Raw genomic sequence first — 15,506 nt, 5'->3', positions numbered from 1 at the left:
ACTCCACTTGGAAATACAGTATACTGTGGGGCACCCAACAGAGGACACAGGAACGATGTACAGCCCTAAATAGTGGAATACGGAGTATTTAAACAATACAACCAATAACTTATTCGATTCTTTTGCCTATCCAATATATGTAAACAATCTATACTGCAATGTTCAGACTTTGATTTTTTTTAAAAAAACAAGCAAACAAAAAGCCCATCAATTCCAATATCAGAATCAGAACCACACAGGAAAAAGCAAATAGGGTAGAAAAAAATGCTACTTTCAACAGCGTTTAATTTTCTTCTGCATTCAATTTCTTTGTATTTACTCAAATATATTCAAGGTACAAAGCCTCTAGATTTTGGTATACACTAATTGGCTACTAATGTGGGTAAACACGGAGAAAAGGCCTCAATAATTAATCTTCCTTTTTGGTTGTGTCTTTGAATACCTCCCTAAAAATGGAAGTAGGCAAGTTCTAAAGGGAGTCCCTTCCCTCTCTTCTGCAGCCCCATATCCCACCAGATAACCCCAAGCACTTCCACAGTCCGCTAAGAACTAGCCCCCCCTAGACGATTTAAGATAGTTTAACTTCCCTCTGTTCACAGAAAAGAAGCAAGATATCAGGAAACCTAAACTCTACAGCCAACTCTGTGGTTTCCTAGGCAAGCCATTTAACTTTTCTCTGCCAGCAAAATTCAATTTAAACTGAGACCACGGAATTAGCCAGGTTACTCTTTTAAATGTGGGAACACAAAGGTGAGCGATACCTTTGAAAATTACTTGCTCAACGGAGCTACCAATTACCGTCATTGCAGTCAGCTCCCCCTGCAGAGAAAACCCTTCGGAAACTTAATTCCTAAGGCCAAAAATTCGACCTGGAGGCTGGCACCCGAACACAGAGAAAGTGAAAGAGGTCCTAAAGAAAAAGTTAGAATCCATTCTTTTGCGTAAGAATTACACTCTGACAAGGGAAACTGTTTAGAAACTTCTGAACTCAGGACGAATGAGTGTTGAGGAGAGGAAGCGAGAGAGCAGAGGCGCGAGTTTCCTCTGTGCTGGGTGAATCCGGCAACCCCTGGAAGTTCCCCCAAAGGTGAGAGGGGGATCCAAAAGAGCTCCCGGGACTCGGCCACCTTCTCCTCACCTGAGGCACGAAGATTTCTCAGTTGGCCTCTAATTCGGGCCTGCGACGACCACTACGGTGACAGAGAACCTGAATTTGCCGCCCGCACAAGTCCCAGCCCTGGGGGAAACTTGCGAGAACGGACAGATTGGGCCCACGTCCGCCCCAGCAACAGAGGACCGTCTGCCTTTGGTTCCGCTGCTTCCAGGCCCCAGCTGCCAAAGGGCCCCAGGAGCTCGGGGTTCCAAATGGTGTTCCTGGGGGAGGTGCGGGATATAAGTCCCTAGCATTGCCAGGTTGAAATTCACTTTTACTTTTTTTTTTTAATGTCTAATGAAACTTCAAATCTCACTTTCCATTTTATCCTTCTCTCCACTCTTTTCAGTTTACTCTGAATCTATGTTAAATTTCTATGTTTTAAATAACATGGCAGTTAGTACACTCTAATTTATAACAAAAGGTGGGAATTTCTGTCTCCTTAGCACTACGTATTTGGAAAGTTTTGGTTCTTTTCCCTTCATTTCGTTACAAAATACGCCAGTTTCTTGTCCTTTCTGTTGTACGCCTTAATGTCTTGCCAAACTAAAGAGAAGCCAGCTGGCATAGTAAATCTACAATTCCTTAAAAATATGGACTTCAAAATCTGAACACTGTTAAATGGCAAGCGTAAGGCAGAATTTAAAGTTAAATGTAAAATAAGCATTTAGATTAGATGTGGAAACACCTGTGAGACTGGTCAGCCTTATGCAATGTGGGTATCAAAAATGACGAAATTTAAACACTTCTACTTATTCACCAATGATCAGTACACCTTTACAAGAAATTGGTAATATATGCCTATTTTCAGACTACATTAGATAGCATCTTAATATCACTTAATCTAGAATGTATTTCAGAAACAAATGACTCCATTCCCAATTCGCTGGGTTGTACCCTTCAACAGAAATATTTTCCTTTAGAGATTTTCTGAAAACTTCAGTTTTCTCTTCAGTAAAATGAATAGTATCTACATCTCATGGACTGTTTCAAAAATTAAGTCACCAGATAACATATATAAAATTAATAAATGTCCAGGACATCAAAGGTAAAGTACTATAGAGTGAGTGCATATTTGAAATAAAATTAAAAGCCTTCTCAATTTTATTACCAAACCCAGCACCATACAAATCACTATCTCATTAGCTAAGATATATGTAATACAGCCAGCAATTAGTAGCTTTATTGATGCTCTATCCAGTGTTCAGAAAGAATCTTATAATATGTATCATATACAATAGTGTTTCTGATTTTCAATAGGAAATAAATGTCTATAATATGAGCGTTTCCCCTACATTGTTTCACTTATAATACTCTGCATTTGGTGGTGTGCTATCCTGTATATATGGTGATGCTGAATCACTAGAGCATAAGCTCTGAGAGCGCAGGGATTTTGACTCAATTGTGTGCTATTATGTCCTTAAAATCTACAATCAATAACTACTGAATGAATGGATACAACAATAGTAACATAAAGAACAACAATAAAATTCAGATCAGACTATTAAAAATATCCTGATAAATAAAAGATGAATTCTCTTAGCGAAAACATTTCCCATTTTTTCCAGGTATTTTTTTCTTTTTAAAGTGTACATTCTAAAATACTACCTACAACCCAGGCTTAAAAGCCCATTGCATCCAATAATGAACTAAGCCAATAAATTTAAATGAATTTATTTTATAATGCCATCATTAGAAAGAAATGTAAAAAACAGCCATACAACAAATAGTTTCAGAGTCAGCACTAAGGGAGTAGGCCTGGGGTTCCTGAGAAATGAAGCCTGGGGCCTCAAACCAAAGTCCTGAACTTTCAATTAACTGAGGCGAATTGACCCCAGTTGGGTCCAACTGAAAGTGGTTGGAACGAACAGGTCCCTATACCTTCCAGATTATGGGACCTGTGTCTTGGAGGCCTCACTACTCAATAGAGAAAAGGAGAAAACAAATACCCAGAACCCATTAATCCACACCCAACAGGCTCCGCCTCTCCCCCTAGCCGAGAGCACCGCCAACCCCTGCCCGCACCCGTCTCACTCACACCCAGAACCCTGGGACCGGAGCCCGCGCCCACGGTCTGAAGGCTGCCTGAAGATCCCAGGTGGCAGCTCCGGCCTAGCCCCGCCCACCTCGGCCAACGCCTCCGGAAACTGCCGTGCGAGTTGCCACGGTGACACGGAGCAAGGTAGCTTCCACGGTAAGGGGGCCGCTGAGACGCCGGGCGCCAAACTGCAGCGCGCCACGGCCGCGTCCGGCGTGATGACGTCACGATGACGGCAGCCAATGAAACGAGGCGCTGAGAAAGCTGGCTTGGGTTTGAATCTCTTGGCTGAGTTTGAATCGCCGAGAGGCGGACATTGAAGTGAAGCGTCTCCGTAACCTCTCCTGGGCCTGAGGTGAGTTAAAGGCAAGAGAAGAAAACTCTCGTCTCGGGGACGTTTTTTCGGATGACCCGTCTCGCAGGAAGCAGAGGGGTCCCGCCGCCTCAGAGATAGAGGACCAAGTGGGTTTGTTGACAAATACGGAAGCGTTAGGTAGGGCGGTGCGGGTGGGGACGGGGGTGCGCCTGTTTAGGGTCCCAGTGGAGAAAGTGAAAGTAAGAAGGAACTCGAGAACCCACTAGAATGTGGTTCTGCCTGATTCGGAGACCTCGACTGCTCAGCAGGAAGGTCAGGGATCTCCTGCCTGAAATTCTCAGGAAGTCGGAAGTTTTAAAGGGCATCTTGGCCCCTTTCCCAGACTTTGGCAGAACGCTTTTAACTGTCCGGCACCTTACAGTGTAAAGTTCCTTCCGGACTCCAAATTCAGAGTGTTTTGTTTCAGACACAGATGTAAATGTAACCCTGGGCTTAACTATCAAGAGGAGCCTTGGTTCACCAGCTTGTATCCTTTTTGTCCAGCGAGGTTCTGCGTTAGCCTGGCAAAGGTCACTTGGGAACCTTCCCAGACCCCAAATGTAGCATCAAAATAAGACCTGCCAGCACTGACTTAACGGGATTGCTGGGAATCAGGTGAGCTATGGAAGAGATACTGGTTGACAAAGTGTTCTGCAAATGAAAGGGACTTAAAGCACTGAGCATCAGTTCTACCGTCTGTTCGTAGTTTCTGCGAGATTCGCCTTGAGGAGTGCTCATTAGGCACTCAGTTTCAGAGAAGTCAAGGCTGACTGCTGTTTATGAGATTATTTGACCAGAATTGAATAACTGTGCTGTATAACGTATAGTTGAGGTTACTAACTGTTATCGGGTAGAATGTGTTAGGCATTCTACAGGTTTTAGTTGATAGTGTTATTCTATCACGGTCAGCGCCCCCCGCCTTGGATTTTGGGAGGTATTTATGAACCTTGTTGCAGGAGAATGTTAGATCCAAAGGCTAGATACTGCTTGTTATTAAGTTTCTACTATTTTGTAAGAATTGTGTATTTCGGTACACAAAGATTATCTGCCTTTAACGGTAGTAATTGTCTCCTCTTCTGTTACTAAATAAGTATTTACAAGTACACAAAATTTTCATTTTAAAAATGTATCTTGTCCCACTATAAATATACCTTGAATCAATTAAGGTACACAATAAAATGACATTTATGCTGTGAACTCAGAAAACTAGGAGGAAAAAATAGCTCAGATGTCAGTGCTGCCCATCCCTCCACTTGAAATTTTCGTTCTTCCTTGATGCTTACAAGTGAATAGAAGCAGTGGCTCTAACACTCAGGTTATTTCCAATAAGAGGTTTAAGTTGCATAGAGACTATACATGATAGAGTGGAGGATAGTTCCTGTTCCTAACAAATGTTTATTGAATCTGAATCTAATTCAGATTTGAATTTGTATTTAAGAAATCATTTATAACTGTGTTACTCCACACATTCAAGAAAATTTATATGACCTTTCTGTTCCATTGTTTGAAAGCCTTCTGTTTTGATTCCAATAGACCAGAGTTGTTAAGAACATGGACTTTGGTTTTGGACCTGGATTGACATTCTGGCTTCTCACTTACTCTCTCTTGTCATCTTGGGAAAATTCCTTAGCCTAAAGCTAAGTCTCTGTTTTTGTAAAATGGAGACAATAATAGAGTCTACTTTATCTTTTTAAGGATTGAATGAGATGATGAATGTCAAATGTTTACCATAATGCCTGGCACATTGAGTGTGCCCAAATGATCATCGTTGTTCATTTTTACTAGTTATCACCATATCTACCTAATCCAAGAGTTCTCAATAGCATATTTTCTGAGAATAGGTAACTGTGTGTGTTATCCAGCAAGCACAGAGAAATCATGAATTTTCAGTTTTATTTCAGCATTCATTCAGGAGCCCCAGTACTAGGCCCTGAGGTTTCTATCAAAAGTAGGCAAATAGTTTAACTTCTATCAGAAAATTTCTGGGGGTTATATATTTACATCATGGAGAGTGATGATTAAATACTTGAGCTTTAGATTCAGTCAGTCTGAGTTCAAATTCTACGTCTTGTGCTTCCAATAGTGTGACTTCAGCCAGTTAACTTTATCTATACTACAGTTTCTCTCTATATAAAATAGGTATGATAATAATACCTATATCATAGGATTGTTACAGGGATTAAATGAGAAGTATGTAAATTGCTTAGCACATTTGTATTTGTAGAATAAGAGCTCAGGAGAAAGTATTCCATAATTGTTACTAAATGAAAGTTTGTGTTTAAGGTAAATTTTAATCTTGTTTTGTTTTGCTTTGTTTTTGAAATAAAAATACCTAGACTTGTTTAAAATCCAAATAATACAAAAGGATATAAAGTAAAAAGTAAGACTGCCTGTCACCCAGACCCGCATATTTTCCCATCATCAAGCAACTGGTATTATCAATGTCCTCTGTTCTCTTCCTGAGAGAGCCCATGCATGTACAAATATGTATATATCTTTTGAAAATACAAATGTTTGAATGCCAGGTCCACTATTCTGCACTTGTTTTTTGCACACATATCTTGAAACTTTGCATTATTTCATTCAGTTATTCAACAAGTATGTAATAAATCCTAAATATTTGACAAGCCCTCTTCTAGGTTCTGGAGTGCAGATGAAGTCCATACTCTCATAGTGCTTACATTTTAGAAGGTAAATAAGCAATAACTATGTAACCAAATAATATATATTTTCCAAGTAGTCTAGATGCTAGGAAGAAAAATAAAGCAGGCAAGGGATTAGAGAGGCAAGGGCACAGTGATACAGTTTTGAATGGAATCTATAGGGAGAGCCTCTGTGAAGTGACATATGAACAGAGACCTGAATGATGAACTGAGATATTAAGATTTGCGAATATCTGAAGGCAGAGCCTTCCAGGCAAAGAGAAGAGAAGGTGCAGAGCCCATGAGGCCAGAACGAGACTGAGGTGTTGGAGGAACACTAAGGACAGTGTAATTGAAACAGTAATTGAGAGGTGGGATAACATTTGGAGACAGGGGTGGAGAGGTAGAACCCACAGAACCCACAGATGTAGAACCCACAGAACATGGTAAGTTTACATTTTATTCTTATGCTGGGAAGTCATTGGAGCAGGAGAACAAGATGAGGTCCATAACATGATCTGATTGCTTTTGAAGAAGGTATCAGTACATACAATCAGTGAATTAAGTAAAATTTATTATACTTTCATATAATCCTTGACTTAATTGGCCTAAACTTTATCTAGGGAGAACAGTAGCTAGATATAAGATTAGGACTTGCCTGTTCCACTTGGTTCATATTCACTTGCAACTATTGAAGAGAATTAGTTTTAACACCTCTTCATTAAACTTAACAGAAGAATGAGCTTTTCTATGTGTCAATCTCCCAGAAAATTGAACGTTAACCTTGTTAAGTGATAGTGGTTTAACCATCTTCAATGATTAACATAAAACATGATCTCGCTTTCCTAATTTTGTAAAGAAATTGGGCACATTATTTAACTATTTTTGATGCCTCGGGGTCCTCATTGGAATTTCTTGTTATTGCCAACCACTGTACTCTACTGTGATAATGTTGGTTCTCTTAGAGAAGTATACATGTTTACCTCTACTCTAAATGGATATATTGCTTTCTTGAATTCCATGTCTACTTTTTATAACTTATTAATTAATTTATTCATTAATCAAATGTTTGAGAACTTACTATATACCAGGCACACTACAAGAGATAAGGAGGGATATAAAGGTAGAAGCGTACAGTCCTATTAGCTGTTATGTTTTGTCACTTTCTAGTACACTTTTCTAATCATATGCAATAATCATAAAATTTAGAGCTAGAAAAGGACTTTAGATATCATATAGTCTAACCCTGTCATTTTATGGATTACCACTAAAGCCCTTCATTACTCTCTTTCATACTGTACTCTCTCTAGACTAGACAAATACCTTTCTGTTATAATGAAAATGGCATTAGAAGTGTTTATCCTTAATGTTTTAGTCCCACCAATGAAATCCTAACAGCTGGCTTTTTTGATTCTATCAACAAATACCACTTAAGAGTAGATATGACAAAATTGATCATAGTCTGTGATACTGTCTTCTGAATGATCATCTGAAAAGAATTTTTGAATCAACACAGTATTGCACAGGTAACAATATTTAGGCTTTTCTTTTGCCACTTCTTAGTAAAAATGGTTAAGGATATCCTTTCTGTGTGCCTTATTCAGAATCAGCTGGATGTCCATCTCTTTTACCTGACCATGTTAGAAAAGAAAGCAGTCATCATGTTTTAATGTAGGAACAACCTTGTTAATCCCTGAAGATGTCAGTATATTTGAACATAATTGAGCAAATTTTTACATTCAGTAATTCCCACTTAACTTAAAATCAAATCTGAGCTCTATAGTCTGGCATTCAAATCTTCTAGATCCAGCCCCACCTTTATCCAGTTTAATCTTTTTAATACAGCCCTCTCCTTTCCCTTTTCTCTCCAGCTGCAGTCAGGACTGAACAGAGCTAAACTGAGCATCTCTTTAGATGCTCTAGATAGAATTACAATCACCTAAAACTAAACTGTTAAACAAAATGAGATTTAAGCAAATTCATCATGCAGCCAGTTATGTCCTCTGCACAAGCTGTTTCCTACCACAGGCTTTTGGACTTGGCTGCCTGCAATACTCTTACCCCAGAGAGCCGCTTACTTGCTCAGTCCCTCACTTCAGTCTCTGTAAAAAGTTACCCCACTAGACAAGCTTTTCACAACTACCCCATCTAAAATACAAGCCCACACATACACTTCTGACCCTATCTATCCCAAGACCCAGAAAAATGCTTAGCACATAGAAGGCACTCAATATTTATTGAATGAATAACTAGTTTTCTTTCCTGAAATTTTTTTTAACCTGGTTAATAACTATCCATCCTTCAGCTCTCAGTTCCAGTCATTCCTCTAGGAAGCTTTCTAAGAATATCAATCTCCTATTATAGTCTTAGGTAGCAAATTTAACCTTTACCTGATAGCACTTGTCACAGTTACACCTTGGCATATTTGTGTCATTTTATCAATGTTTCCTCACTAAGCTATATGTAGTAATAACAATAATAGCAGTAATAGCAAACACTTGTAATGCATACTCTGTGCCAGGCATTGTTCTAAGTGCTAATCCTCACAAGAACTCTATGAGGTAGGTATTATTATTAATCCCACTTTACAGATGAGGAAACTAAACCACAAGGGGGTTAAGTAACTTGCCCACTGTCACAGCCAGTAAAGTAGTAGAACTGGGATTTTAACAGTTAACTTTATGAATTAATGATTGATTAATTAATTAACAAGAGATACCTTCCAAGCTAAGATCTGTTTTTTGTTTTGTTTTTTGTTTTCTTTTAATTAATTAATTTATTTATTTGGCTGAGTCGGGTGTTAGTTGCGGCACGAGGGACCTTCATTGTGGTGCGCAGGCTCTTTGTTGCAGCACGTGGACTTCTCTCTAGTTGTGGCACGGGCTCCAGAGTGCGTCGCCTCTGTAGTTGCGGCACAGGCCCTCCAGTTGTGGTGCATGGGCTCAGTAGTTGTGGCACACAGGCTTAGTTGCCCCATGACATGTGGGATCTTAGTTCCCCGGCCAGGGATCAAACCTTCATCCCCTGCATTGGAAGGCGGATTCTACCACTGGATCACCAGGGAAGTCCCCTAAGATCTGTTTTGAAATAATCACCTGATGTTTTATATATGTTTTTTTAACCATTTCATTTGTGTGTATTTTATCTATCATTGAAAAAAAAAAGTGTATCCGTTAAAATCAAGGCATTTGTTGAACATTTCTAAAAGCTTTTAGAAATGTGTATAGAGGTTAGTTTTTGGTAATACAAAGAATGTGACACTCTATTAGCCTTTAATAGACAGGAATCAGAAATGCTAAACATCCTCTAATACCTGGGACAGTTCCGAATAAGGAAGAATTGTCCTACCCAAAGTGCCAGTGATAAGCTCATTGGGAAACACTAACTAAAAAGATGGACCAGTATCTTTGGGAAGAAGAGGCAGGAAGAGGGGCAGATAAGGAAGAGAATTGGCATTTATTGAATGCCTTCATACACTTAATACTTGTTATCTCTTTCAGCCTTCACAACAGCTATTAGGTATTATTCCTTTTATACAAATGAGAAACCTGAGACTCAGTGAGGCTAAGTAACTTGTCCAAGGTCACAGAAGTGGGGTATAGGTACTCTGTGGGGGTTGGCTAGACAGAAGCTCAAGGGTGAAGAAAGAGTGGAGTAGCAATTCACGTGGGACCTCACTGTTAGAATCCAAATGACCATCCTTTCCTCTTCAGTGTTCCAATTCTGGGGAAGAACAGAGTCCTAAAAAGGGGGTGCTGTGTCCAGTGTCTTTTGCTTTTAGATTGCTTTGGCCTTATTTGAATTCTTTCCAAAAGTATATGATTTTATGACATATTTTAGCTTTATCATTGTTGTTATTTCTTCCACTTTAGGAAACAAACAATCCACCCACACCATTTCTTTGCTTACTTTTGCGGTAGTATTTCCTATATTTGCTATCTGAGTCTTCTTCTCTTCAGACCTTTGTCCTACCATTCCATTCCCCCAAAATTGCTTTTGTTTGTCTCCATGTTGCCAAATCCCCTGATTACTTATTAGTAAGTACTTAACCTATTAGCAGTATTTAGCACAATTGATCATCCTCTCCTCCTTGCTTTAAAAGTTCCCCCTAAATGTTTTTGTTTTTTGTTGTTTTTTTTTTTTGCGGTACACGGGCCTCTCACTGCTGTGGCCTCTCCCGTTGCAGAGCACAGGCTCCGGATGCGCAGGCTCAGCAGCCATGGCTCACGGGCCCAGCCGCTCCGCGGCATGTGAGATCTTCCCGGACCGGGGCACGAACCCGCGTCTCCTGCATCGGCAGGAGCCTATGCTCCGCAACGGGAGAGGCCACAACAGTGAGAGGCCCGCGTACCGCAAAAAAAAAAAAAAAAAAAAAAAAAAAAAATCTCAAATTCAAGATATCCAGAATGAACTCCTGATCTTCCCCCCAAAAGCTGCTCTACCCTCAGATATTTCCATCTCGGTTGATGGCTACTCTATTCTTCCAACACTCAGGCCAAGAACTTGGGAGTTATTCTTGAATCATTTCTCTCATTCCCCACATCTATCTATCAGGAAATTCTTTTTTCTTTACCTTTAACGTACATCCAAAATCTGACCACCACCCTGTTCTGAGCTGACAGCATCATCTCTTGTCTACAGTACTTCAATGGCCCCACTAGTTTCTATTTTCTAAAGTATGTCAGCAGTGAAAGTAATCAGATTATGTCACAATACAAAAAATTAAATGACACACACATACAGTAACTTGATAAATCTCTGAAATATTAGTCAGAACCTGGGCTTCCACTTCAACTCAAACTTTGTAGCTAAACCATATAAAGTCACAGGTATAGGCTACCCAAAAAGCTAGCTTTGATTTTTCCCAAGGGCTCTGATACTATTTTAGTTTGGATCACAGGAATGGACAAGAAAGGATCTCTCAGAATCATATTAAGGTAATGAAGGGAGAGCTTTGGCTTATGAGCTATTTTTAATAAAAGTGATCTTGGCGGCAAATCTCTTGGCAGTGGAAATTGACACAACCAGGCTTATCTCTGCCTGTATCTCAGAGACCCATAGGGGTAAAAATAGTTCCAGGGATGTGTCAGTTAGCTAGCCCAGGTATGAAGGTGACAGAGATAGTATATTCCCCCAACTGTGTATTCAGAGATCCTAATCTCTGAATAGAGATCCTAGTCTCTGCTCTATAATGATGTAAGTTTAAGGTACATCAGTGACAGCAGGTTCAAAAAGTATTGTCTGACTATATGACTACCTCACATAAAAACAAGAAAAGTAAGGATAAACTAATAAAGAAAAACAATTTAGGAATCTCAACTATCCAGAAAATAATCTAGGATCAAAAAGTTAAGACCAAGAAAAAAAAGAAAGCCTTTTGGTATTCACTAATTTATTTAGTCATCAAGTATTTATAGTATCTACCATGTGCCAGGCACTGTTTTAGGCTTGGAAAGCATTGATAAGCAAAACAGATTTAAAAAAATGCCCTTAAAGGGCTTATAGTTTAGCTAGAAGAGAGAAAGTAGACAACAAACATGCTAAATAAGTAAAAAATACCCATTCTATTAGGAGGTGGTAAGTGCTTTGGGGAAAAAGTAGAACAGTATAAGGGTGATTAGGAATTTGGTTGGCAATTTTAATAAGGATGGGCAGAAGGGGCAACATTTGGACCAGGACTTGAAAGAAGTGAAGGAGTTAGTCATGTAGTTATTGAGGAAAGCACTTTATGATAGAGAGAATGGCTAGCAGAAAGATCAAGATTGGGGCACTTGGTGTGTTAGCTGGAATAGAATGAGCAAAGAGGAAAGCAATAGGACATGAGGTGAAAAATGTAGGCCATTAACAGAACTTCAATTCTGAATAAGATAACCACTGGAGGGTTTTGAACCAAGGATTTCCAGTAACATTTACTAGATGAGTGGAACAAAATTAACACCTTTCTTTATTTAATAAGTACTATATGCTAGTCATTTTGCATACAAGTAGAATTACTGTTAATACTTTTTAATTTCAGAGAAATATTCAACCATTCACATAAACAAAGGAACCAAGATAATCAACAATGTCTGTCACTGAGGAAGACCTGTGTCATCACATGAAAGTAGTTGTTCGTGTGCGTCCTGAGAACACAAAGGAAAAGGCATCTGGATTCCATAAAGTGGTCCATGTTGTAGATAAGCATATTCTAGTTTTTGATCCCAAGCAAGAAGAAATCAGTTTTTTCCATGGAAAGAGAACTATAAATCGAGATATTACAAAGAGACAAAATAAGGACCTTAAATTTGTATTCGATGCTGTTTTTGATGAAACTTCAACTCAGTTGGAAGTTTTTGAACACACTACTAAGCCAATTCTTCGTAGTTTTTTGAATGGATATAATTGCACAGGTAATTGTTTCGGTTGGGATTTGATGTTTCCATCTGATTTCAGTTTTATATTAAAACAGACATCTACTTGACCCTTTCTTCTAAACATAATCAATTTTAAGGTGCTTGTTTGCTAAAAATTCTTTAGTAGTTCACTGTAAATGTAGATTTTCTTTGAAATTTAGTCATCATATATAACATATATCATTTGTGAAACTTTTCCTGGGTCTTGCTTTGGTTCCTATAGATGGTCATCCTTTCAATTTCTTATGTTTTAACACCATGTGCTTCTGGTAATTGATACCAGATTTCTCACAATTTGTATTCATAAATATTCCCAATGTTCACTGATACAACTGTCTATCCCTGGGGAATAGTGGGACATTTCTGAACATTTGGCAATTTCTTCATAGCACCATTTTTTTCTTTGTAGTACCTTGAAGTAAAAATCTTTAAAGCCCATGTTGAGTATCATGAGTATCATGCTGTTTTAGCATATTTTCAGCCCAAAAAAGCATCTTTAGTGCTCTCGATAGACCTATAATAATTTGCCTTTCAAAATGGCTCTGTTGATTTCCTAGAAAGAGAAATCTCCAAAATGCCAGTTAATTGAATGCTTACCAGGCACTGCACACCATTATTAATATCTTATTTTTGTAGTTAACATAATTTATGGCATTTTCTTTAAGACACCCCAAAACTGTTACATGTTTACTGTCTTTCACTGACTCATTCACTTTTATTACAGAAGACTTACCCTCTAGATCAGGCAAGAATGGAATGTGGTTTATTGATTAGACCTACTTTGATTCTCATTTTTAAGCAGATATTCTTTTCCTCATTCATGAAACTTCATATTGTCTCTAGAGATTTAAAAAATTTCTCTTGACTCCAAATGAAAAAATCTCTACCAAAGTAATACTGAATCTTTGGTTTCTTCTTGGTTTTACTTTATATTATCCAGCTATCTTAAGACTTCTTGATGTACTACTAGCTTATATAAAATAGAACAAAATGAAACATGCATCAGTTTAATCCATTCTACTGAAAAGTATTTTTGTAGTTTGTTAATGAACTTAGCAGAGAGATTTAACCTATAAAAATAATTCTCAAAGACTTATTGCGTTAACTGAATATTATGTTGGGTATTTGCAATATGTAATTCAGAGTGGTTTTTTCCTTTGTTTTTTGCATTTGAAGAAATGCATCACTGTTCTATTGTACTGGATAGAGTCTTGAAAACAAAGTAATTTGCCTAAAACAAACATTTTAAAAGGAATTTTATAAATGGCTTTTATCTGGAATTCAGCAAACTGGTATTGAGTACCTGCTTTGTGCCAAGTCACTTGCTAGGTGGGAAGGATACATAGCCTCCACTTTGGTGGAGCTCACAGTTAGAAATACAGTATGATACATGCTAGAAGTAAAAGGATGTAAGCATACACTGAGGGCTCAAATGAGAGAGTAGCCACTTCGGCCTAAGACAGTTAGGGAAGGCACAGGAAAGTGACTTTTGTGCTGAGTATTTAGTGCAGGTAGAAGTTTTCCAGGTGGATTAAGTAGAGGCACTCTCCAGGACAAAGGCAGTGGACTCAAAAGGGAGCAGCACATGTGGAGAACTTCAGATAATCTAGTATGCCAAAGCACAGCAAGGAAGAAATAGTCTGGAGAGATATGCAGGGATCTTCTCTTAGAGTCTCTAGTATTATTTCTAGGTGAAGAATTTGAACTTTCTCATGTGGGACTGTGGAACAATTAATAAGAAGGTTTAACATATTCATATTTTGTTTTCTTAAAAACAACTGTACAAATTCTAAGGGATTTGTTAAAGAAGATTGAGACTAATAGGTAGGGAGACTGATAATTGATTAAAATTTGTGATTGTTGTAGAAGAAAGGGAACATGTGGGGGGCGGTTGGGTGGATGAAGTTACCATTAATCAATAGAGAATATAGGAGTAAAAGTAGACTTGTGCTGAAATTGCCAGGATTTAAAAATAAGACTATAAATTAATTTGGATCTGTTGGATTTAAAGTTACTGTTCAGGATATCCAGATGGAAGTATTCACTAGACAGTAGATACAGTAATGTTATATGTCATAACAAAGCTTTGATCCCTTTTCATAAAAACTCAGTACTTGCATATGGTGCCACTGGAGCTGGGAAGACCCACACAATGCTAGGATCAGCTGCTGAACCTGGAGTGATGTATCAAACAATGTTAGACCTTTACAAATCCATGGATGAGATTAAAGAAGAGAAAGTATGTAGTACTGCAGTTTCTTATCTGGAGGTAAGTTGGCAATATCATTCTTTAGATTAATCAATAGTATTGAGAATTTTTTTTTAAGAAATTCCATGGTCCATTCAAATTATTCTATCATGCAGAAATTTTCTTATAAATATATAAAATCATTACAATTCCTAGTCTTAGGTATTTGTTATGGATCTTACTCTTTTTCTGTTAAGCATTTTATTTTGCCATAACTTCTGACTTATACAGAAGTAGCAAGATTAGTACAAAGAACTTCCAGATACCCTTCATCCAGATTCCCAATATGTTAACATTTTACTACGTTTGCTTTCTCTCTCTGTGTGTATATGCATTTTTTTCAACTGTTTAAGTTACAGACTTGTAAGAAAAGGAAATTTCTTAAATAACCACTGAATAGTAATCAATATCAGGAAATTAACAATGATACACCTTTATCTAATCTATAGACCTTAATGAGATTTTGCTAATTGTTCTAGTAATGCCCTTTATTGAAAAGAAAATCTAAGATCGAAGATTGCATTCATTTGCAATTCATCTGTTTAGTCCCCTTAATCTGGATTTTTTTTTTCTCTGTATTTTATGTTGCTGTTGTAAAACTTTTAGTTTGGATTTGTCATGATTACATTCAGGTTATGCCCTGGCAGGCAGGAACACCACAGAAGTGATGATGAGTTC

General features: G+C 38.1%; 2 protein-coding genes across 8 annotated transcripts in view; one reads left to right on the top strand and one right to left on the bottom strand.

The window, feature by feature from the left end:
* METTL15 (methyltransferase 15, mitochondrial 12S rRNA N4-cytidine) overlaps positions 1–3,383 on the bottom strand; it is a 379,555-nt gene extending 376,172 nt beyond the window's left edge. For 3 of the 4 annotated variants that reach the window (XM_081241341.1, XM_081241337.1, XM_081241339.1), the window contains exon 1: positions 1,139–1,253. The gene's annotated coding sequence lies outside the window, so the exon portion shown is untranslated. Of the gene's footprint in view, positions 1–1,138; positions 1,254–3,279 lie in introns of those variants that run through there. The other variant, XM_081241338.1, reaches the window with a different exon arrangement.
* A 68-nt stretch (positions 3,384–3,451) lies between these two features.
* The window catches only part of KIF18A (kinesin family member 18A), a gene marked incomplete at its 3' end in the record, with an annotated part of 105,028 nt that continues 92,973 nt past the window's right edge, over positions 3,452–15,506 (top strand). For 3 of the 4 annotated variants that reach the window (XM_081241333.1, XM_081241334.1, XM_081241336.1), the window contains exons 1-3: positions 3,452–3,546; positions 12,205–12,577; positions 14,692–14,849. In XM_081241333.1, coding sequence (XP_081097459.1) covers positions 12,253–12,577; positions 14,692–14,849 — 483 coding nt within the window. In that variant the 5' untranslated portion in view covers positions 3,452–3,546; positions 12,205–12,252. The other variant, XM_081241335.1, reaches the window with a different exon arrangement.

Source organism: Mesoplodon bidens, assembly GCF_964165515.1.
Source record: "Mesoplodon bidens genome assembly, chromosome: 7".
NCBI lineage: Eukaryota > Metazoa > Chordata > Mammalia > Artiodactyla > Ziphiidae > Mesoplodon > Mesoplodon bidens.
Note: the sequence above shows the minus strand (reverse complement) of the source record. Positions and strands in the feature narration are given on the sequence as shown.